General features: G+C 39.1%; 1 protein-coding gene across 2 annotated transcripts in view; it reads right to left on the bottom strand.

Annotated features, from left to right (window-relative positions):
- Positions 1-25,713, bottom strand: part of KCNK10 (potassium two pore domain channel subfamily K member 10) — a 66,589-nt gene that overhangs the window by 9,079 nt on the left and 31,797 nt on the right. For both annotated transcript variants that reach the window (XM_026850051.1, XM_026850052.1), the window contains exons 4-5: positions 21,342-21,459; positions 17,811-17,971 (exon numbers count right to left, since the gene is read on the bottom strand). In XM_026850051.1, the coding sequence (XP_026705852.1) occupies positions 17,811-17,971; positions 21,342-21,459 (279 nt within the window). The remainder of the gene's footprint in view (positions 1-17,810; positions 17,972-21,341; positions 21,460-25,713) is intronic.

Below are 25,713 nucleotides of genomic sequence, written 5' to 3'. Positions count from 1 at the left end.
ACGTTCACAGTACAGTATAAACACTATTGATCCCAAAAATGCTAAGGCATAAATGGCATTATTCATGGAATATGTACATTGTAGTAATCACACATTACATAAAGGTTGCCTTGCATGTTTTCCTTTGTGGATGGAGTTGGCTTTGCTATTTTCCTATGAAGTGTAATTTTGTGATGACTAGTTTCTCAGGAATAAGGAAACACAGCTTTTACATTCCAGTTTTGGCATAGCTGTATTAAGACAAGACTAGATAAGCCTAAACCACTGCAGTATTACACTGTACCAAGTCATTATTAAAAGAAATATATACTAAAAGAAAATCTGGCTGAGAAATCTGAAAAGGTTCATACCTCAGACCTTTGATTTACAGAGTCTGAAAAACTAGGCTGGTATTTTTACAAGATAAAAAATACTCACAAATCCTTCAAAATAAGTTTTTTTCCTCAGGACAATATATTTCATGGCAATAGCCATTTTATGCCTTTTTGATACTTTTCCTCTCTTTTTCTAGCCTAATGCCCTGATTACCATGGTATAGAATGGGTTTCCCGCTTGCTTGCTGTCCTTGCCACCTGTCCTCGCTCCTCCTATCTGGCCTCCTCTTACCATGTAATAGGACTCCAGATAAACTCATCAAGTACTGCAGGTCATTACAGTGTAATACATCAGCCTGTCAAATAAGATATATCCAGTGTTCCCACAGTATACGAACTTCTAATAGCTTTGCAGAAAATGCTCTCCAGCTCTATGCTGGCTTTGCTAACAAACAAGAATTGCATTTAGGATTCTAACAATTAAGGAACTCTTTGTTTTAAATAGTATTTGCAATCTCAAGCCAAACACTGGCAAATAGCTGAGCAACTCCAGCCAGGCTACACATCCTCTGAGCCCATTTTGTGGCATAAATATAGAATTTTCTATAGGTGTCAAAATGAAACAGTAAGAGAGGCCTTTCTCCATGAATAGTAGTTCAATTCATAGTGGTTTAAGTAAAATGAAAATATTTTTGAAAGCAAAAATATTTTCTTTTAATTTTTTCTTACCAACATCCACATTGATGAAACAGATAATTTGTGAGACATTTATCAAATATAAATAAATTAGTAGCTGCTAATGAGAGAGGATTTAATTTAAATCCACCTAGAGATAATCTGGAAAAGATTAAAGGGGAAATATAAGAAGAAAAAATGGGGACTTTTTGATCATATAACAAGCCATGAGGGGTTATTTCCATTTACTAAGGTGCTGATTTTACTCCGAATGTGGTTAAGTGTTAAATAGGCAAATCACTGCATATGACACCATCTTGCTCATATTAATTCAAATAACCTGTGGTGGTTTAGGCCCTGCCGGGACCGGAGACCACGCTGCCGTTGTCCCTCCCCCACCCTCGGACCGAGTAGGGCACAAACCCTGGGATTGAAATAAGAAGAAATTTAATACAACAGTGTATAAAATAACAATCTGAACAACAACAATAGCAATAATAACAACAATAAATAGTAATAACAGTAAACAAGACAAAAGATATACAGAGAAATACCGCAGTGAACACAGCCAGCCCACCACGCGTACTCCCCGCGACCAAAGCCACAAAGGAAAAAGTTCCCGGCTGGAGATCCCTTCCCCCTCTCTGCTGGGGAAACTTAACCCTATCCTAGGTGAACCAGGACACAACATAATGTCAATCTGCTCCAGTGCCAAGAAGGGTGAGAACAGACATTCTCATGGAAATGTCCTTATCAGTGCAATTCAGTTCTTATGCATCTTTTCCATCAATGTGTGTGATTTTGTTTATCCTCTTCTATTACAGACACTGGGGTCTTATTGATTTTTGTCTTATCCAGTTATTTCAAGAATGAAAAGAAATCCCTTTTTCCTTTTTTTTTCTTTCTCTCTGCTCATTAACTCAGGCACAATTTTTCTGACCTGTTGACACCAAAAGGACCAAACAATGTGTCCAAGCTGAGGCAACCAGGATGATATATATTCCTTCCAAAACAGAGTAGATATTGTTTCTTCCAAGTAGAAGACTTTAAGCATGGAATAAAAAGATGGTAGATCCACTTTTTGGAATAGACTAAATGCTAAATATATGGAAGATATATATATATATAGTTTTTTTTTTTCCCACTAACAGCACATTTCAAATATGCATATTCCAAGATTTTGTAGTGTCACCTCCCATTTCACAGAAACTCTGCCAATATACAGTACTACACAACCAAAAATAGCACTGGAACATTTGCTGCTTCACAGTGAGCTCAGATGGTTCCTCTGTCTTCCAAACATTTTATTTTCTGAATTCCTGACAAATATCCCCAAGACTCCAAGCAAGTTGTTTACCTGTTTTGCTAGATGACCAATGGCATATTTCAGTGCTAGTATACTGTGCCTTCATTGAACATGCTGTCCTCATCTGTCTGCAAGGCTCCACATTTTGGAGCACGCCTCCAAAGAAAAGACATTTCTTCAACATTTCTTTTGTCCCCTTCATCTGCTCTTAACTTTATGCCCTCTCCATGCTGCCAGATTTTCTTGGAAAAGATTGTCTCTGACCATGCACTAATTAAACAGCTTGTCTTCTAAATCACTTTCTCCAGATCAAAATATTTTAACAAGAGGGAAGCTAGTCTTTGTACTCAAAGTGTAAAACAGAATATCAGATATATTGGTTCGATTTTTCTCTTTGCCACAAACATTAGGTATGTCCTTAGTCAAAACATTTTTGCTAGGCTAGTGTAGGCAGTGCAGATAGACATAGATCCACTCTGCTTGCCCTTCAGGTCAGTCAAATGCAATCCAGCCCTGGTCCAGAGCCTGGCACATACCTCAGTAAAGTGTGATGCCCATCTCAACAGGATGTATGGGAAGACCGGCACAGCACTGGGCTCACAAAGCTCCTCGGTGATCACCGGTATGGTTGCATTAACCTCACTGTTGCCTATACGTGGATTTCTTTCTAACTTGCCCTAGCTTCACATTCAAAATGAGACTGAAATGAAATTAAATATCACTGTCCTGGAGATAACATCTAAGAACAATATACAAATCTTTTGTTCTACTGTGTTCTCTGAACACAGCCAGCACCAGCCAGCTTCAACAGACCCACTGCAAGACACCACTGAGCCCCTCAGCACCTCTGGGAAATGTTGGACAGGCAGAGGAAGAGGGAACAGAGGAGGGACTAACAAAGTCAGGGGAGGGGCAGGTGCTGGATGACAGAGCAGGTACTTCCCTGGAGGGACTGTGGCCCGTGGATGACCAGCGCAGAGCAGAGGAAGAGTTGAGAAGGAAGGATTGGCAGAGAGAAAGACACTGTGTCCTGAGTCCAACCCCTGTGCTGCTCGCTGCTGCGCTGGAGGGATGGACTGTGACCTGTGGCAATAACATGAGTGGAGGAGACGTGTCTGGAGTGAAGTGAGCCTGGGAGTGAAAGGGGGAAGAAAGGCAATTTGAATGTTTTCTTCTTTTCATCTTTTTTTTTTTTAATTTTTTTTATTTCCAAATACCCAACTCAGTAATTAAAAATTTATACTAATTGGCAATAAATTAAATCCCCCAAATCCAATCTGGTCTGCCCATGACAGTACTTGGTAAGTGATTTCACTTTCTTTATTTTGATCCACAAGTTTTCTCACTCTTGTTCATATTTCTCCCTGTCCGGCTGCAGGGAGGGGAGTGAGCAAGAAGCTGTGTGGGTGCTTGCTGCCAGTCAGGGCCTACTCACCATGTTAATGAAGAAGGCAACACTCCTTGAAAGCATAGAAGCAGAATTCTAAATAACATATTTTTAAATACATATGACATTTCAGACACCTCCATGGGTTAAGAACAGTGGTTTGAACCATTCCGCTAGAGATGGGCTTTCCCCATTCTGTCTAACCAGCTCTTTTGGTGCCTCAGTGCTATTTTAATTCTCATGTTTTATAAAGAATGCTGCTATTGCTGCACAAGATGCAAAATCCATCCCCTATTTCTTAACTGTAGTAAGTACCATAGGGGAGACAGATATAAAAAGCTGTAAGCACTCACATTTGTTACTAAGCTTGGGAGAGACAGTTCTGAATACATGCAAGGCACAGGTCAGAGTAAAGAATAATTTTTTTACATCGCTGTTTTTCCCCATAAAACCACACTTCTGCAGAGTGTTTGTCTAGAGCCAGATGGAATATGCAGCAAGCTTCTCACAAAGCAGAAGCTTTCTCTAATGATATTTTTGTAAAGCTCTAGGCATGGATCTTGCTGCAGTCATAATGTGAGTACTGATACTGTGTTATGAAAATACAGAAACCCTGGCTCAGAAATTTTCTAGGCTTGGTATACCTATTTTCAGCCTTCTTCCTCTCTCTAGAAAGCACACATAGGGCTTTCCAATATGCACCAATTTCTGCACATTGTTTATTATGCTACTGAAGAAACAAAAATAACAATCATGAGCCCAAACCTCTGTTCTGGCTAAGATGTGTTCAGTCCAAGGAAAAAAAAAAAACAAAAAAACAAAAACAGTTGAAGAGGGATCCATATATATATATGCTTTTCTCAGACATTGGACCAGAAAAAGGAGAACAGAGGCTCATGGCACATTTCAAAGGATGCTCACAGAGGAATATACACCTATATTCCCCTCTCCCAGGGAATGCAAGAATAGGTTAACAATGGTTGTTCCACATCACTTCCCTGTACCTGAATGGATTTCACCTTGTCATTCCTAGTAACCCTGATTTTGATCAGTGTTGAGACAATGCTTTCATCTTGTTCATCAGTGCAATTCAGGGGAAAAAATAAAATGCAAAGAAAAGGGCCATGCATAAGCAAGGCAAGATTTGTGAGTATATGCTCAGCATATAATTAAGAAATGCACTGAGACAGATAAAGACAATTAGTGTAGCTCGATCAATGAGAGATCTAGTTATCTGTTGCATGACATGGCCACTTTCAAAGACTTGGCAAGAAAAAGAAAATTGAACTTCATGTTGGAATTATCTCCTCTTAGCAGGGTGGAGAAATTCAATATTCCTTTTTTTAGCTCCCTTTGAACTTTTATGTTTTGCTTTGTTTTGTTTTCTTCCTCTACAGTGGAATAAAGCATCCAGATTCCTCCATACTATTGAGTTTTCAGAACATTTCCCCAGTCATTAGGAATATAACACCAACGGCATTGGTAAGGCTAAAGTGGATATTTTGTTGGACTAGACAATGAAAACAGTGACCTTTTGAAACAGGGAGTAGATCTTCAGGCTAGACTATCACTATCTGTTTCTAGCTAGCAGTTTTCAATTTCTGCTTAGTTTGGAATAACTGGCTGATCAGCCTTCCCCTTCTTGGGTACAATAGCATACATCATTCTCTGCAAGAAATTCTTGAAGAAGCCTACAAAGCATATTTTGTATTTACCATAAGACTGCTTATAGATACCAACACTATAAAGAATGCAGTATTGCAGTCTTTCTGAAGAAAAACACTATCTGTGACTAGCTCATAACCAAAGAGCATTCTCCCAGGTAACTAGCCCACAGGGAGTGAATTTTACTCTAGGTGGGATACAGATCCCAGAAAAGCAGAAGGAAAGTAAAAAGAGGAAGATAGAGCAGCTCCCCCCAGGCAAAAACATGGAAAGTGCAAAATGTGTCACCCCTAGAAGTGTTCCTCCATGCCACAGCTCTCGCCCTGCTCCCCTTGCACCTCCCTGCCTTCTCCAACATTTTGCAGGAGCTGCCACTGCTTACCTGCAAAGGTAAAAGGAGAGCAGGGAGCACCTTCAAAAGGAAAGGTCTGGCATAGGGTGAAGAGTGCATCACATACTTTGTCCCCTGGCTCAAAACAGTTCTTATTTCCATAGTGACACACATATGTGCCAAGGGAAAATATGGACAGTTAAGTTACATTAGAGTGGTTAATACATTAGTTTGACAGTCCTGAAAGGTGAAGGATGAATACATAAAACAACACTAAATTCATCACCTTCATCCAGCCTGTACGTAACCTTGAAGAAGCATCTCTTGAGTGGGAAAATAGCACAGTCCTCATGCCTGGGATGAGGCACCATGTACAGGTACCCTGATGAAGCAATTTCTATTTATTGCCTGTCAAGATCCATCACCCCCTCACACTCAGCTTTTGATGCTTCCCTGAAGGTTGCCCACAGGAGTTTTGGAGAACATGCTGATAAACATTAACAAAAATGTCTCTACGTATTTGTTGGGGGAGAGGGTGGATCAACAGTTACTGTGAGTGATTTTGTGTTGCAGTTGCATTTCTGTCTAGCTTTTTCTTTACTCCCTGCATTACAAACTTAAACAATTTTGAATTTAGAATTTTCTTTAGGATATAGATCAGGTTTTCAGAGATGGCAACACCTACATCAACACTCTGGCACATAGGATTTGGTATTTCAATACTGCACTGTCAGGAACACAGAGAATTTTCCACAGCAATATGACCAAAACTCAAGGAAATAACAAAAGGAGGATATTCACTATTAGTGCTTAGGAAAGAGTTTAACTTTCAGACCAATGGTCACATGTTCTTTGGCATTAATCAGCAGCTTCCACTGAAGTATCTTATTTTTTAAGCTTCACACAGACTATCTAAGAAACTCTAGCTGCTCAGTAAAGTGTTAATCATGCTTTCAGCTCCTGTTTGTCTTTTGTTTCATGACAGATAATTGCTTGAGACTCATGGGGTTTACTTCCAGTGCACTTCACTGCAAGTAAAAGTTATGTGACTAATATTAATTTTAGCAGGAGGTAGGCAGGTATAGTTTTACTGTTTAGAATAGTGGTTCCTGAACATTTCAAACCATAAAGAAGAACCATTTAACCTACTTCCTTAACAAGAAAATTGGGATTCAGGATCTGCATGGAAATACAACCCTCTGCCATTGCTTATCCTGAGATCACTCTGAATACTAACCTGGTTTCAAACTGAATGAGAGGTGGCAAAGATTGGCCTTTGATATAGAGAAAGAAACAGTGCTCATCTTTTTTCGCCATAGAAAGGAGAAAAGAAGCAGATAGAGATAACAATATCTGGCAAAAGGACAGATATCATATTCCAGAAATAGTACCTGATGTACATAAAAAATAGCCTGAGTACATTCAAATTAACAGTGGAAGAAAAACTCTTCCTGAAAACTTAATTCATCTTTCTTTTTATGTTCTTCTTTAAGGATGGTAAATTATTAACCATAGATTAATCCATCATCCATAGAAGGGTTTGGAAACCCTTCTATTCCGTGTCAATTGCCAAATATGCTTTTACCTTGTGCTAAAATCAGTTTTTTAGCCACTAATTGCCTACTACACCTGTCTTTGGTTTATTAATTAATTCTGTGTAAAAATTCAAACAGGTGCTAAAATATTTGGCACCCTACAAAATACAGGCTGAGGTAGATGAAGAAAAACTCTGAAGATAACAGAGGATCTTAGGTTCATATACCACAATAGCTTCAGTCTATCCACACTCAGAAGGCAACTTAATGAAAATTGTTTCCCCAATGAAAAGTGAGCTATTACAATTTAATGTAATACAGACAGATACCTAAACAGCGATAAACAAAGCCTTTGTATTAATCATGGATTCCTGACTAGGTTTTGTATGACATTCTGGGTTTAAGAGCAGTAAAATATTATGGGCACTGCAGTTCAGTGACAAAAGTATTACTCCAGTAGGAATCATTGAAGGTATGAACCTCTAATTAATAACTCTAAATAATGAAGAAAACAATAATGAAAAGACATTAAAAGGTCTCACATAAGCAGGCAAAAGAGTGTAAGATTTCCTCTGAAGTGCCCCGTAGTCAACAGCTACACTATGCAGTGCCTAACACTCACAGAAAGAATTGTTACAGTAATGCCAGTGATAATTACTTTGGGGGAGGGACTTCAGTGCATACTGGGTTTCAGTTTTGGTGCACTAGAGATGATGAGATTTCCAGATAACACTATAGGTTTAAGCTAGTTTTAAAGCCTAGTTTTAGAATAGGCTTTTCTCCTCTGTTTATATGATCATCTTTTTTAGTGAGACTGATTTGATTCTAAAATTGGAGCAATTATTATCTCTTCCTGGTGTCGACATGTTCTCCCTTATTAGAGCTGCTGCCTTCTTTTTCTAGCAACTCCAGAATGCCCTTTCAAATATCACCAGACTCAACACCTGGTGGGGCCTTCTTTAGAGGCAGATTCACCTCAAGACCTTCATGATCCTCTCTTTGAAGTTGCCTCAGGCTGATGTTATACTTCTCACTAGACCTAACAGACATCACTGATAAAACTGAAATGTTTAAAAGATTTTGCAGAGATGTCAAGATCTGAATTTAGCTGTTCAAGTTAATACTAACCCTTAAATTATATGCAAATTTGCAAGAGGTTATTGACTTATAGGTTCACAGCCAGCCCATGTGAGCTGTAGACTAAACTCATACACAGAAACAAAGATCAGTGGATAAGAACAAATCAGCCAAGGTTTGCTGCACTTACTTAAGTTACTTTCCTGAAGCAGATTAGATGTAAGCATCACTAACTGAATTAAATACCCAGTTAGAGGAAATAAAGTGCCAAAAGCTGGGATACATAGATTTTGTCATGAATTTTTTAGTACCATCATACTCTCTGAGCATTGTGCAGAAAAAGATAATTTACTTCATCTCAGATATAATGGTGGGGGAAAGTGATCCATCGAGTAAAACCAACATATTCAAGACCATACCGCAAGCCAGTAGTTGAACCTAAAATAGGATCCAGAGACAAATTTGGCTCTGATGGATGAAGAGTCACTGCATGTAGTGAAGTCACAGCCCACACCATTAGTTGCTTGGTTCACCCATAGGATTATCATTTGCCCGTATCTGCTATCGAGCAGTGAAGCACAAGGACTACTAAAGCAGGTGATGATCAAAAGCAAAAATAAAACTTCCTTCTGTCTTTCCATCACCATAATTAAAGCACCAGTTAGAAACATAAAAGATGTGGCTTGCAGCATCTCAAAGAAAAAGGTATTTCAGAGACAGGCATTGTAAATTTACCACTCGCGACTTTCATCCTCCAGTTCAACTTTGTAAGAGTCTATGGTCACACTTCTGGTAGACATACTACAGTAAAGTGTCCAGATGGCCCTGGGTCTGGATTGCTTTACATCCGAGAAAACCACTTAAACTACTCTTGTTAAGAAGGGCATTGAAGGAATCCAGGCAGGAATGAGCAGAGAGAGGGAACACATTTGTAGAGTATGGAGAGACTAACAGTCCTCTTTGTAACAGATAAATTACTGATGAACTAGAGGAGAATGCACCCAGAGTTCTCCAAAGTGAAGCACTTGTTTAGTCAGTGAAGTTCTGGATTTCAGAAACGTTCATGCATTTTCACTTAAACTGTTGTCAGACAACATTTTTTGCAAGAAGGATTGAAACATGCTTCCTCATCACTCCCTCTTTTTTTTTTTTTCTGCATAGTGGAACTCCTTTTCAAGACAATGGATTGAGGAGTATACCCACCAGAAGTAGTTTACAATGCACCCCAGTGTGGTGGGAGATACACTGTTTGAATTCCATATGCTTACAAAAGTTATTGTACTGAGGTCTTATTTTCCTGAGGACAGCACATCAGCCTGAAATTGCTACAGACAAATGATTCAGAACTGTCTAACATCCCAGTGATGACTGTGTTTTTAGACAGTTACTTTTGGTCTAAACAAAGTTTGATGAGGAAGTCAAGCTGATACAAACAGAGGGAGAGCATCTGCCAACTCTGGTGTGTCCATGCTCAGTATGCTAGCTGCTGTAGCTCTTCCAAACTGCTTTCTGCCATGTTCTGTATAACGCCTATGCAGATACTGCAAGTTACGGATTCTTACAGTACCTGCATTCCTTAATTTAATTTCTATCATCAGCTAATTTACAAAAAGCATGTCTGCAGATTTAAAACAGGGGAACTGATAATGAAATTAAAATATTCACCAGATTCATAAAACGCTATGGATGTATTTCTGGAAAGCACTAGAGTGTAGATTTTTTTATTATTCTTATGTTGTAAAGTTCATTTTTAGCCAAATACGCTTTATGAGGATTATAAAGGATAACACATTGCCCACAGATCTCTTCTGATGGTATTTGACTATGCATGCATCCATATACTTAGTGATAACTAACTGCAAAATTCAGATCTGGGTCTAGGTTTTGTTTTAAATCACCCCTAAATTTCAGGATGTTCAGATTTGAAATGTACATTCAGGTACATACCTACTTGAAATAAACATCACGTAAATATCTACATACACAAACCAATCCTTTGCTGACATACAAGCACCCCTTTTGTAACCTTGCTCAGGGAACTGTGACTCTCAGATGGACCCTTAAGGTGTTACAGGCAAAGAACAGTGCTTACATTCATTTGGATTTGTAAATCAGTGCTCTAAAACACTTCTTTTTATCTGTATAACCTCTCACCACACAGATAACTTTTTTTTCCTGAGCAAGCTATTTTGCTGTGTGGGGAGCAAACCAAAAGCATATTCAAAGACCCAAATTTCCAACTAGTGAGAGAAGCACAGAATCACAGGAATCAAATGAAAAATGTTTCAAGTCAATATACTCTATGCTCTGCATAATTGTTCTCCCCAAGGCTTTCATCTTCCTGTAACAAGGAGATCTTGTGTGAGGAAAGCATTTGCATCATTTCTTCCTGCAGGTTTCCTGCAGGTAACTTACAAAGCTCATATGAGACATTATTTTTGTTGGTGAGATGGAATTCTGGGAATTATGAGGAGAAGTTTCCTCTGCCACGTAGTGAGTGGCTGTTTGCTCTTACTTTTCAATTCTTCTAGCAGTATCTTCACATAAGCTTCACTTAATTTCTATTATCCCTAACCACTTCTTCCAGCTTCCCAGCCAGCCCTACTTCATCTTTAATTTCCACCTGACTTCTCTCCAAAACTTTCTGCTTCAGAATCAGCCTGCCATTTTCTACTATCACATCCTTTTCTCTGCCTATATATTTTCCTGTCCATTTAAAAACACTGTTTACAAAACAGCGTTTCCACAGGCTTAGTACACTGAGGCTCTGTTCCTGTCTGGCTTCTATGGTATCAAAGTGCTAATAACCAATAACAGAATGTAATTAGATCTACTGTCTTTACTGCAGCAATAAGAAATTCTTACTAGATTATGGAAATGTAAGATTACGGAAATGTAAGATTACTTTCTGGTGACTGATTTTTTATGTATCAGCCATTTTGTTTTGTTTGAAATGACCCATGAAACTGTTAGGCTAAGCATTCAGTTTCAGAACACTGACATTTCAGCTCGTAAGTCTTGTGCCATTTTGGAATAATACTGTGTACATGCACCAGTAGGTTGAATTTCACACCCCGTCCTGACAGCTCTGTCCAGAGACAGGATGCCAGCAGATGGCAGATTGATCATTGTACTGGACTGTTACCCTGTGGAAACTCTTGAGATAATATAGTGAATAATACTACATTAAAAAAGAAAAGCTAGGATGTTAATACCTACAGTGGGTGTAATAACAGCCGGTGTAGTAACACACTGATGCTGGCTAGAAACAAAACGTAATAAAACAAAATAAATTATACAGATTTTTGGTATATTTTGATTATCTATCAGGAAGTAGAGAGAAAACTTTTCCATCAGTCTTCCAGTAACTTTATCTGTTCAAAAGCACACGTGTCATGTCTTATACTTAGAACAAATAGGCTCTCACTAGCTAATATATCACTTAGGTCATAATACATTCATGTATTAACCACAAGCCAAATTTTGAATTCAGTAACAACAGTGCAAATTCAGAATTATTTCACTAGTTTGCCTAAGCAGTGATCTGGTTTTGAATTTCTGGGTTTAGGAACAGTCTTATCTGAAAGTTTGATTGAGCTGCCAAAAATTAGAAGAATCAATGCTGATATGGGGCAGGGTGAGAAAGATCAGGGTGGGGGCTGCCTAGCAGGGAGCAGATGGGGTCCCTGGATATGGCATTGCCCTAGTGAAGAAGAGCTAAAGGTAGTACAGCATGGAAACCTTGAACAGCTCTTTGAACAGCAAGCTTTTCTGAGAACTCACTCACCAGTACGGCAATGGTGTCAGGTATAATGCTACAGGTTTTATGTAAGCAAAGGGAAAGAGGATGAGATAGAGCAAGGGGACAGATAATAGAGCAAATGGAAAGACAGAAGGGAGACAAAGGGCTGTATTTTTAAGTGTTTCTCCCCTGCAGTTACCTTCCTATACAAAGTTTTTTCCCATGAGCTATTTTCCATTCATTTTTGAATAAGGAATTTGTAGACAATATGTCACTTGTATAGTAATAAAAGACATCAGAGAAGCCAAAAATCTCTAAAAATAAGTTGAATTTCTAAGAGAAAGAGTAGCTAGGGCATATCTGTTGTATTCAGACAGACAAACAAAGTTTAGGAAAGGTAGATCTTTGTCAGTTGCTAAAAGTAAGCTTTCTACCAGCTCAGTGGGACCTGTCTTACTACTGCCCCAGCTCCAGTCCTGTCTTCCAACTAAGAACTACTTTTTCTAGGACTATTTCAAGGTCAAGGTAATGCCTACTGCTGTCTTTCAGAAAGGGAGGGAAGGGAAGGGAAGGGAAGGGAAGGGAAGGGAAGGGAAGGATATAGCATTTTCATAGCACTTACACATCTCTTAAATCTAGAGCACATCATTTCCCAAGAGATCAACAGGCAAACAGGTTCTCTAAACTGAAAACTTAAAAGACAGGTAGTAGATGTGTCTGTTCTGACAAGTCCCTTGTTCAGCGAAGTGTGAGTTGTTTACAGAGGCATTGTGTTTCTGCACAAAGTAGTGTATTTTCTTGAGAGGTGAACTTCAGGGGTGCAGCCTTGCCACCATCCATGTCTCTGGCTGCTTGCAATCCGTGTACTGCAATTCACACCCTACCAGCTGTGTTGCCAGTCCTGTCCTCAGCCTCATGCTGTAAACCAGGGGAGTGAAAGCACTAACCAAGTCCAGGAATTGCTCACAGTGGCTTCACCTCAGAAGCCAGAAGATCCTGGAGTGCTTTCAGAAGCATGTTATGCCCAGGCTGAACATCTTCATCTGTCCTGAATTCCAGCTGCAAGATGAGAGATCTGTTGGTTTATGCTCATTCTTTCTACTTCCAGTGAGAATCTAAACACTTGTTACAAGGTTTCAGTAAAGACTATCTGAATTTAGCCTATATTTAACTCATGATAATGACAGCTGCTGCATTCTGTAACTGTGAACTCTGCTTGTGGAGTGCTTTCCTTTCTATCTTTAGATGCTTGCAGCCTCTATGTGTACAGAGCAAGACAAAAGAATGGGGTTTGTTCTGCTGTTTATTATAGAAACAGTCTCAGGTGCTTCATAAGATCCCTCATGTATGTAAGACAGCAATAGTACTTTTGATAGTTTTATGCCACCTTGGAATGTATATTCCATTTCTGTAGTGTCTGGAAAGGTTACAAGAATTGTCAAATTTTTAATTACATTTTGAGTTTGTATGTGATTTTCTCAGATGGTCCAGGAGGACTGATTGATCATTAAACCCACATATTCAGTGCTTGTAACCAGTGCCTATATAGTGAATCTGGTGACCCTCTACATATCCTTTTTCTGGTGAACCACACTTGTATGCATGTGAGAACAGACTAGTAGCCAGGTTCTGCCCCAGAGTATTGAAGATGGGACATATAGGAATAATAAGTAGCTGAGTAATTAGGGCTTGTGTGTGGAATGCTTTGGTTTACATCTCTGACCTGTTTATTTACTTGTACCAAACATGAATACTCCAGTAGGACAGATGGCATAGACTAGCCAATGCATGGTGTTTGGGATACCTCTCCATGTCCCAGGCAGTGTCACTCTACCAGTGCCTCACTTCCCTAAAATGATAAATAAAAATTCCTGGGTTTAGAAAGAATTATTTTGCAGTTAGATACCTCCAGCCCTACCTAGTCACAAATGAATAGTTGTTTTCCTGGTTATCTACACACTGAAATAGTGGCAACATTTTGGATTACAAGATGAGCAGTGGCATGTGTCCAGCTCCTATGCTGAAAAATTCTGTCAATACTGTGGGGGTAGTGTGTATTTGATAAGAACAGATCTCTTTCCCCCTTTATGGAGTTTAAATTGCTCTTAAAATTCCCACAGAGTGCGTGGGCTGATCACTGCAATAGCTAAATGTGGCATTCTTAGGCTTTAATTTGTGCTGCTAATTAACGTAGGTTTGGTGGGGCTCTGCACAGGTCATGTCAGAGGCAGCAGAAGTGCAGTAGCACAACTCCTCTGGGAGGAACCCTTCTTTCATCTTTCCAGCTATGCTGGGGGATGCTAGGGGCAAGCTGTCCCTTGTGGTTGTGGGCTCATGCTCACACCTACACTGTTGGGTGGAGCCAGAGACCTGTTAAGAACATGTGTTTGGTGAAAAGACTGCTGTGCCGATCCAGAAACCTTCCTCTCCTCACCTGCCATTGTATGCATACTGCCTCTTACCTTGCTTCAGAAATGATCCTAACCACAATGCAAGACCAAGTTGCCTTCAAATCCCATCCACCTGCACCGATGATAGCAAAGTTGCAAGGATTTCAGGGACTCAGGGCTGCCCTGAAACATCCCTAAGGGTGAACAGGATAAACAGAGGCAACTGGAGACAGACAGAAGCAGAGTTTTGAGGCATATGCACGTGGAAACTTGATACATTAGAACGTCCAGGACACATGCAAAGTTTCTTTCCATTCCCTTCCCCAAGGGTACAAGATGGACTCTCCCAAATTGCCCTTGAGGGCCCACTAGAAGCTAAATAATACAGGTAGATAGTGAATGACACCTCAGAGACTCAGCTACAAGGGCTATGCAGGCAGACCTAGCATTGATTTTCATTTTGTTAATTGCTTTTCAAAATGGGATTAGAACTGCATGTGATATTCATGGTGTAAAAGCACCATGGATTTGTGCAGTGGCAAAGTGGTCTTTTGGTTTTCGGCCCCTTTACTGACACACATTTTTCCCTTTTTAACTGCTGCTAACTTTCACAGTGTTATTTTCAGAGAACCATCCATAGTAATCCCAGGTCTCTTTTGGAAAAGTGACATTTGATATCATGCCTATATGAACATACTAGGATTTCTTTCCTCAAACTCAAGAAATATCCATTATTTTGTATTGCCAATACCAGATTCCATTTATCATCTTATCATCCTTTTGCACCTTCCATTTTCGCTATTCTGAAACACCTAGAGATATAATTTGCAGACTTTGTCCCCTGCATATTCATCTTCTTGTCTGAACCATTCCAGGACATTTCTGATAAAACAGTAAGATCCCAGGACTCCCGTAGAATCACACTGATAACCCTACCATCTATTCCTAATGTCCATTTACCCTTTAAGCACATACTGGTATGTCAGACCTTCTCTTTTACCTCATCAGAGCTTCATTTCCTTACAGACTTTGATGAGAAAACTTGTCAAAAGTTTTCCAGAAATTCAGTTTGTTATAGCACTAGATCATTAGTACACACTCAGCAACACCGCGGCAGGCTCTAAAAGACTTTTGAGGCATACCACACAACATTTTATTACCCTGTCAATGTTTTTTTGGCCTACATCTGTTTCTTTTAGTTTCCTCCTAACTATTCTCCTAACTTTTATGCCCTCCCTTTAAAGGTTGTAGCAGGTTGCTTTACACCCACAAACATGTTGAATTTGAATTATGAGACAGTTACAAAGTAAGAAACAAGAGTTAAACATTGAACTAAATTTTATTTACTGCTCAGGATTAAATCAAGAACTGTTACTCCATTTGTGGATTCTCTGATTAGGTCCAAACATTTATGGCATTTATGGAGTCTAACAACATAAACACAGTGTGATAATACTTTACATAATTACTAGAATTCTGATTATTATAATCTGCATTAGCTAAAAGTATAAAGTATATACCATGTATAATATATTAATGATCATATAGATGTCAAATAATATGTAATCATATAAAATGAAACCACAGATATTAAGACCACTTACTAAGATGCATGTAAACTATGTCATGAATATTTCAAATAGCTGAACCTCATTGTTAGGAATATTGAAGGAAATTATGTATAACCCCGTCCGCCAAATCACAAAAGAACAGATATAATGGATTTATGAGAATCAAAATAAAAGGAATAAACATATATCATCTCGGCTAAACAAGGAGACCACAGATCTCTAAATTGCTTTGGAAGCTGACAAAACACCAAGGTGGAAAAGAAATAGTTTAGACAGTTATAAACAAGCAACTGCATTAGCTCAAGAAAAGAAAGGAGTACTTTGAATACCAAAAGAACTTCCATTACGTGACAAAGGGCTATATTTTATATAAAAAATTAGTATCAGCATTCATCAATGGATCTTAAAATACTCCAAGTAGACATGTATTATTTTATTCATAAACTGTCATGCTGACAGTTTAATGGTCTTGATCACGTCACCCAGAAAGCCAATAGTATAGCCGACAATTAATCAAAGATTCTCTGACTCTCAATTCATATTATGATACTGTATTTTTTCTTGGGTAGAAGCAGGCTGGAAGGTTCAGGTATTCCTTTGAGGTGAAGCAGGTACAATAAGAAGTTAGATGAGAAAGAAACTAGGGATCTTAGCTACTTCTGTTTTTTCAGGCCCAACCTGATCCAGCTTTTAATAACCTTATTTTCATTTCATGAAAATGTAAGCCATTTTCAAGTGTTCTCCAGTCAGGCATGTAAATGCTTACTCACCCACAATCACTAGTCACCTTTCTCCACATTTAGCCTGAGAGACTCCTTATGGCTGGTCTGGGACACTTCACAGTAATTTAATCAAAAGGGAAATTGCTCATACTCCAGTCTAATACTCAATTACTTCCTTTCAAAAACAGTTACAAGTAATTTGTTCTCATTTGTGGGAATGTTTTAGAAATAGATGCCTATTAAACTAACCAGCTTGGACAGCTTCTCATCCACTCCATCCCTGGAAGAATTTACCTCCAGTTACACTGCCTCTAAGGGAACCATCACAGAGGTCACCTCTAGATTTTCTGCTTCAAAGAGAGAATCCCTGAAGTGAACCATCAGCAAATTAGCAAAACAGCATTTGCCAGGTCTGCAGCAGTGCTTGCAAAAGAAGTGCTTACAGTGATACAGACTCAAAAATAGAGGGTACTGGCAGCATGAAGGAAAATGCATATGAGAAAGTCTATACAGAAATCTAGTGTAGGGTGATAGGCAGGGCAGGTGAATACCATAAAGATGATTCCAGTCAGTGGCATTATGCCAGTTTTGGCAGCTGTAGATCTACTTCAACACATCTGTCCTCTTGCAGTGAAAGTATACCACTCAATCATCTCTTCCCAGTTCACATTCACTCCAGTAACCCTGCTTTCCATCTTTTAGGCTTTATTAGTAATACATCAGAACCTACTCTGCATCCCTGTTTCTCCAGAAGTTATACTGCTTTCTCTCTATTTTCAGTGAATGGACATACATGTCCAAATCAACCTGAAGGCTGTTCTACAGTCATTGCAAGGAACCTAGCTTAGGAGATATATTCCCCAGAGACAGCCTCAAGATGGAAATTCAGAGCATGATCTATAATTCCTGCAATCACCATCTACAGAAATGAATTTCTCTCCACTGACTACAGAGGCCCCTAAGGACATTAAGCATCATCTCAACTAGACATGTAAATATTTCATGGTGCTCAACATGTAGAAAGGACTGCAGGTAATAGCAAGAGTATTAAAAAACAGTTATAGAACACAAGCAAAAAATTGACAGTGAGCTTACTCTGAAAACTTTTTCCACCCTTGCGATACCCTTCCCAAAGATGGTTCCAAGTTGGTCTCCAATCCCAGCCAGCAAGAAGCCAAACAGCGGAATCCCAAAGATGGCATACAAAATGCAAAAAACCTTGCCTCCAACAGTGCTTGGAGCTATGTTCCCATATCCTGAGGAGAAAAAGAGTTGTCAGACTCTCAGAATTTATACAGGGCTTTTTAGAAAAACTAATGGGCTGTTCCTGCAGGGAGATATTTCTTCAACATGTAATTCCTATTTACAGACTTTCCGTGGCATGATGCCATTTCCCAGCAAGCTACCTTTTGTGATTTAGTTCTTCTTGTAGTCTCAGTTACCCGTATTTTTTATAGATTCAGGTCCTATCTAAAGTTGTTGTTAGATGAATTAATCCAGCTTAATTTATCATGGCACAAAAATCACTCCATCCTGGCCTGGTGCCTGTGTGCTGCTGCTCCTCTCAGGCCATGCCAATGACTTCCTGGCAGGAGTATAACTCACCTGACAAGTCTCATTTTCAGCAGTTAGCTCAATAATTTCCTCAGCCACTCATCACACTGACTAGTTACACCACAGCCTCAAAACTACACAAATCTGTGCTTGAACTCTTCATTCAATTCCCCTTTCAATTTGACAATAAAGAGCCTAACATTTGTATTTCATGAGGTTTTTAAATAAGTTTTAACAAGGAAGTTTTTTAACCTCCCCTCTGAAGATCCTGCTACATTTATATTTTAAAATCATTGATCCTATAATAAAGGATCCTATAATAAACATACATACCTTCCTTCCACCCTCTGTTAGGGTAACCCAGATCTGTTGAAAAGGTGACAGATTCTGACCAAGACATAATTTCCAGCTCCATATCCTGACTGAAAACTATTTTTGGCCCAGACATGTTTGTTTACATTTAATTTCCATTCCCAGCCTTGTAACTCCTCTAATACTGGCAGAAAAAAAAAGGTCTAATTATCAGCACAGGTTACCTAAAAGTCCATCTGTCTTTTAGATGCCTGAGTCCATCACAGTCTCCTGCTAGCTATTCCAAAATCGTCTTTACCTTGGCTTTTCTATAGCCAACATGTAAATAGGCAGCTGATCAGGCAATTGAGAGAGAAGGAAGTAGAAGGCATACGTAATGGGCCCTTCTCACCCTGAAAGGTAGCAGGAATCTCATTTGGAGCACTCCTCTGTGGTATTCTTAAAAGTCTAACATGCTGATGAATGCACAGGAGAGTTTTCCACCTGTCCCATGCAGTAATCTACATTTAGTCACCACAGTTTATTCAGGCGTTTCTTCTCTTCCCCGCATCACCCATGTGAATTTGACTGTAGGGATCTATGTAGAGCATTATGACTCTAGTAGCTGTTAAAATATTAATGTTAAAAAGCAAAATCAAAAACTGTCACAGCAGTATTTGCAATTTTTTATTTAAGATCAGGTATCTTTACTGAAATGTTGCAGAGATTTGTATTTTGACTGACATATTTATCTGGAAATTAAAAATGATCATGTACAGATCACAGATGAGATAAAGTGGAAACACAGACCATTCAAAGAGATGGCGATCTACGAAAGTGCCCGCTCCATCTACAGCAATTACTCCTGGTCCTTGGGAATTAAGGCTGGGCTCCAAGGTCCTAATCCTGCTAGGTCTGTGACACTGGCACTGGATGCATCTGTCTATTATGAGATGCTGAAAGGACTATGCTGACATACAACACTGCCTACCCCCCAACCCACAGTCCCTTTGATGGCTGTATCTGTGATCCCAGGCTTCTCCTTAATGTCCAAGAAAATCCAGGGTACACAGGCCAGCGGACTGAGGTTGACCAGGTAGTCTGCTGAGTGTCTGCCTAAGAGGAGCTCTAACAGGGCTGAATGAATGAAAGATGAAATAAAATAATTCTCATGCCCAGACACAATACGTAGACTTTATACAGCCTACAAAAATATCATTCATGGAGAATTTAAAGCAAATATGGGCAAAAATCCAAGCTCTTTTCAATAAGTTATTTAAATAGCAGATGTCAATGAATATGCCTACATAAACTATGCCTACATAGTGGCATTTATTTTAACGAGCAATTTAAAAGATTGTCACTTGGGTCTATTGAGTAAACAAATATTAAGGGAGGGTTTTCTTACATTTTATTTTGAAATGTTTTCTTTCTCTCCACACCCTGGTTTTATGTTGCCATTAAAAATACATGGTAATGTGGCTTAGTATGTAGAGGAATGCAGAGAAGAGTACACTCTATACAATCACTCTGGGAACACAGAAAAAGCAGAGCCAAAGGCACAGACTCCACTGTTTGAGATGATCACCACAGCAAGCCTTGTAAATGCCACAGGATTTTTTTGTTCTATTAGCTGCATAAAGAACTTGCAGAATTCAGTCAGATTCTCACACTTTAATGAAGGATTGTGTGATTGTCAGATTATTTGTCTATACAGTCACTAGTGTGTGTATCTCAGTTATAATATGGAAAAGAACTGTATCCCATATTTAAATCGGAAGAATACTCAAAGCCCATACAAAAAAAACCCCTAGCAATTTGCCAGTAGGTTCCAAATAATCTTCTAAATGTGACAGCAATGAAATCAAGCTTAAAATTGTCAAAACACTGTATAACTATCAGCAGTTTAACCTTATCATCACTGTTATCATTTTATCATTTTTTTCCCCTCAGACTATCTTCTGAAATCCCAGTTGCCTGAACAATCTTCAACAGAGGAACTGGCTCACAGAGGAGAGGATAAAATCCTTAGTATATCTAAGGCCAGCATTCAAAGATCAAGAGATTAAGTACATTGTATACTATATATATAGGGGACACAGACAACAAGGATCTACATAATGAACTTACTAAAATTAATTGTTCAAGAAAAGTAAATAGAGCAGTTCAGTATACCCTTCATCTAATATAGAGAAATGTGTCAATATTTTAAGGACATGAATTCTAGAATGGAAAAAAAAATGCAGAGTTTTCTTATACAATGTACAATTCATTAAATTCCTTCCAAATATTAGTATAATAGCGAGGAAGGATTTTTAAAATGATGTGATACTCATGTGAACACATTTCCAGTTACAAGGAGTAGGTTCAGAGCATAAGCCAAGATTAATTGAGGTACTTCAGAAGCAAGCTACCCTTATGGGTAAATTAATCTATAATAATAAAATCTAAGTTCCCAACAGCTATACAATAGTTATCTCATTGGGTACTGGTTCTTGATCTTTCTAGCAAAAATTAAAACCTCTTGCATCAACAGGGTTATAAAGCCTTAGCTACATCAATGCTACTTGGTTGCAGTTCAGCATTGCTATTCTACCCTAATTATGTGAACAGTTTCTGATCTTTACCAGGAGACTCAATGCCCTTGACACATACCAGAGGCATGCCTTCTAAGAACTGAGATACAGTTTGGCCACTTTATTTCTTTAAGATCTACCTTCATCAAATTTATTGCATTATCCAGCTCTCAGTGTGACTCTGTATTTTAAAAGATAAACATACCTATAGTTGTGATGACTGTTCCAGCAAAGAAAAAGGCACTTCCAAGGTCCCAATGACTGCTGTTGTTAGAGGAATTTCCTATGGGACTGACTCCTGCATTATCAGCATCAATAGCATGCTGCAAAGAAAGAGACAACAAATCAGCCTTATGCATGCCATACCATATCCTATGCAAGTCAATATATTCTCCAAAGAGAAATTTCTAGGACCATGGAAACAGTTTAGATCTAAACTTTTAAATACCGGCTCAAAGTATAGTAACATCCCCTGTAGACAAGAACTGAATGTATGACTGAACTAAATCGCTATTAAGGTGGAAGAAAGATACAATTCATAGACAAATGACAAAAGATACAAAGCAGTTGAAAAGTAGAGCACCAACTTCACAAAGAGATCCATAAATATTGTTCTTGTAGTAATAACTGTCAAAGGAAAAATTCTCCAATGAGAACAGCTGATGTTAGAAGCAGCAAGAAGGGTGATAAATGCAAATAGTGTTCATGAAGTCAACTGAAGCCAGTCAGTCAAGGATTTTGATTCCCAGACAAATAATAATTAAGGTATTTACCTTTTATGCTAATTGAAGAAAAAATAGGAGATAGATAGATAGATAGATAGATAGATAGATAGATAGATAGATAGATAGATAGATATCCCATTTGAAATTAACAAATAGGATAGCTATGAAAACATCATGAAACAACTTTGTGATCAGATAGAACCTCCCAGTTGTCACACTGGACATGGCTGCATGTCCACAAATACAGCATGGTAGAGAGACTCCCAGCTAATGCTTGAATGAACTAAATCCAGAACAGAAGCTGAGGTAGCTATACTGCTTCCAGGTCACAGTGCTGTGTCTCACACAGCACTGAATCGAACCAGGCAGACATATCAGCCTGCTAAAAGTTTGCTGGGGAGTTTCTAAAAGTGCACCGTATTTTATCATGGGGACATACACATTTGCCTTTCACTGAAGCTTCAAAGCCCAAAGGAAGATAGAGCTAAATACATCAGCCTCCAAAGCACAGAAATATATCTCTCACCAGAAATTCAGCATTCAGCTGAATTGCTCTAAATTCACTTTTGAGATGCCCTTTGGCACATAATCTCTACTTGCTTGTAGATCTCATGCAATCCATGGCCTGTTGCAGAGAAATTCAGACCTCACCCTGGAAGAGCAGCTAAAATGACTGCCTTTCAAAGTAAAGCTCTCCCTCTCAAATGTTTCCAGCTGTGATTAATTTCCATAAAACCAGTGCAAAGGAACCAAGCTTCTCTCTTTCTGCCTCTTACAATTTCCAGCTCTTTGCCTTTCTTCCATTCTGTTCCAACCTCACTTCGCGTTGCTGTCATAATGCTACTCACACTACTACCAGATCTTCCCCTTCTCTCTCTCTCTCTGACATTTGCTCCTCCTCCTAAACATTGTCACCAGGCTTTAGCCTTGGTTATTTCAGTGAATTTATTGCCAGGCTGAACAGGATAAGCAAAGTGCTGCCTCTTACATCCTTTCTTTTTTATTCAACACAGAATTCCCACCTATCAATACGAGTTTGTTCTGACTTTTCTCATTCAATTTTTTTAACCACTTCCCTTTTCCCTCTGACTTATGATCTATGAATTGTCACTGTGATTTTTTATTTCACTTTTTTTCTGTACAGTCCATGTGCAAAAAGCAAGGTTAACCATTCTATTTTACCATTGCTCCACTTCTCATCTTCATGGCTATGATTTCGCTCCTGATCTTCTCTATAATCTCTTGTGCTTTTAGCAATGACTTTTAAATACATCCATTTAACACCTGTCCTATCCCTAGCTTTCATGATACACTTTTCTCCTCATTCACCTCTTCTCTCTCTGATGGCTCATCTATCACATTTTTTCTTTTCTTCCCCTTCCATTTTGCACTTTTCCTCACTCATTTTTTGGCTGTATTTCCAACTGACTTCATTGTCACTAATGTTCCTCTACCACATTTTCAGCTCATCTGCTCCCCTGTGCCCCACAAAAAGGGCAAGGAGTAGAAGAGGAACACGAGCAAGAACAGAGGCCAGGTATATCTAAAGAGATCAGTCCAGGACAGCCTTTTTTAATGATAGAGCTGCTGCATGCCAGGATAAACTGATTGTGAAATTACAGCATGACCAAGCTCCAGACTGGACTGGTTGCATTTCATGTGGGCAGAAAGCCAGGGTTCCTCCGCACCTGTCCATACCACAAGAAATAGTGATATAGAGAAGGAAGTGTTTAGAATCAAACCCTTTGAAAGGGTTTCTGTACCAGTTACTGGCATATTGCAGGTGGTGTGAAAGCAGAGATCATGTGTTTGTTTACCCAGAAGAGCATAAATCAGCATAACGGACAGGCTGCCTGTTTAAATAGGCCATGACACACTGTCAGCTACCCTGGCATGTTACTTCTGCCAAGGAATGCTGCTTGCCTTCCCCTTGAGTGTGTGAATGTCAGCAAGCTAATTACAACACTTTAATCACATTTGAGTTTATACAGCTTAGCAAGTCTATTAGGGCCAAGCACTAACCCCTGAAGTGAAGGAGCATCCCATGGCCTTAGGTAGCTTTGAACTTCTCAGGGTACCTTCTCATCCAGGACAAATTATTTTTTTCTTTAAAGCTTGACTGACATCATTCATTTATAAATATCCAACTATCCCAATGCTACCTTTTAATACACAGTATTTTGCATATAGCAATGGAGGACAGAAGGGGAGCAGCAAGAAGACAGCAGCCCTGCAGTTAACAGCACTTACACATGCACTTTCAGGCCATGCGATGGATGAGTAAAGGATGCCTTAATGCCACCACAAGTCCACCTACACAGAAGTATCCTGCTAGATGAGGACTGACACAAAACTGAAACAAAGACACTATTACTGGCAAGACTCTTCCAGTTCACACAGACCATGAAATTTTACAACAGTTTCCCATCTGTGAAACTTCAGATAGGCTTTGCAGCATCTTCGGGTTACCTTGGAGTAGGGAAAGAATGAATTTCCAGAGTGCTAACTGCTCTGCTAGCAAACCTTCCACATTTAAGACATTTTAAACTAGTAGTTTCAGGTATTTTTAAAGTTGAAGTATCACCAAAAGTAACAGGTCATCCATCTATAGTTGTTTCACACTTATTCCTTTCCTGATTCATTCTTCCTTCTCAAGAATGCACATTTGCACATTTTTTCAATATTTTTTATTAATTCAAAAAGCATTCTTCTTTGATGAATAATTATTAATCTATGGTAATTTATCTTTTGAAATGCCACCCATTCAGGTAAGGCAGTAACTTGGAATACCTCAAAGGGCTGAAATTGTCTTACTTACTGTTCAAGTAATGAGTGTGTCCTAAAGCTGATAGGCTGATAGGAGTGAGGGAAATGACAAAACTAACAAAGTAAATCAAAGTACTCCATATTATTTTTTTGCAAAACATGTATTTCTGATCACAGTTTTCAGTTTGTCTCCTATCATTGTATAGATGCATATTTTACTCTTGGTCCCTTTGGTATCAGCACACTACAGTTCCTCTGTAACCAAAACCACATGGCCTGGTGAATATGCATGGGACTGAAAGCAAACACCACAGCAAAAACCCAGCATATGTGGTGATACCGGGACAATTGAATCCTGTATTCCCAAAGAGAGTGCAATACAGACTCCATCTCAATCTGGAATAATTGTTGATATTCAGGCAGCAATATTTAAAGGCTATAAGCCCCACCCTGGGCTGCCTAATTGTTAACATATAGGACATATCAGACCAAAGAAAGGTATAGTGAACACTAACTTGGTGTCAAGAGTTCCTCTGCCCAACATAAGATTGAAATATAATAGTATCTCTATGGACAAAATCAATTTTATTCTCTTTATACCAAATAGAAACTACTGGGGTTTCACATAAAATCAATTTTATTCTCCTTATACCAAATAGAAACTACTGGGGTTTCACCATTTCCCTACCCCAGAGATGCTGTACAAGTGTCAGGCTCCAGCTCCTCACAGCCCTGCCCTGCCCAGACACAGACTTCAACAAGCTGAGGCCTGACCTGTGGGCTGATGTTCCATCCCAGCCTCATATCGTGCCCTTCTCCAGGGAGGTTCCTGATAATCTGGGCATCCCCCAGCCGTGCCCTGGCTGGCAGAGATGAGGTCCACAGCTCTCAGGTCCCTGTCCCTTGGGGTGCAGGTGGTCCTCACTGTGCCCAGATACTGACATATCTGATCCTCCTCAGTGCGTGAGTGAGTACATGCCAGCCTTCACTAATGTTTTAGGTACCTTGTTCACTAATGAAGAAAATTATATCAAGAAAATTCTAGATTCATGCCCATATGCAAGATAGCTGGGAGCTAATGCAGCT

The sequence above is a fragment of the Athene cunicularia genome (assembly GCF_003259725.1).
Source record: "Athene cunicularia isolate RWA chromosome 5 unlocalized genomic scaffold, athCun1 chr5_part1, whole genome shotgun sequence".
NCBI lineage: Eukaryota > Metazoa > Chordata > Aves > Strigiformes > Strigidae > Athene > Athene cunicularia.
This window is presented reverse-complemented; position numbering and strand designations above follow the sequence as displayed.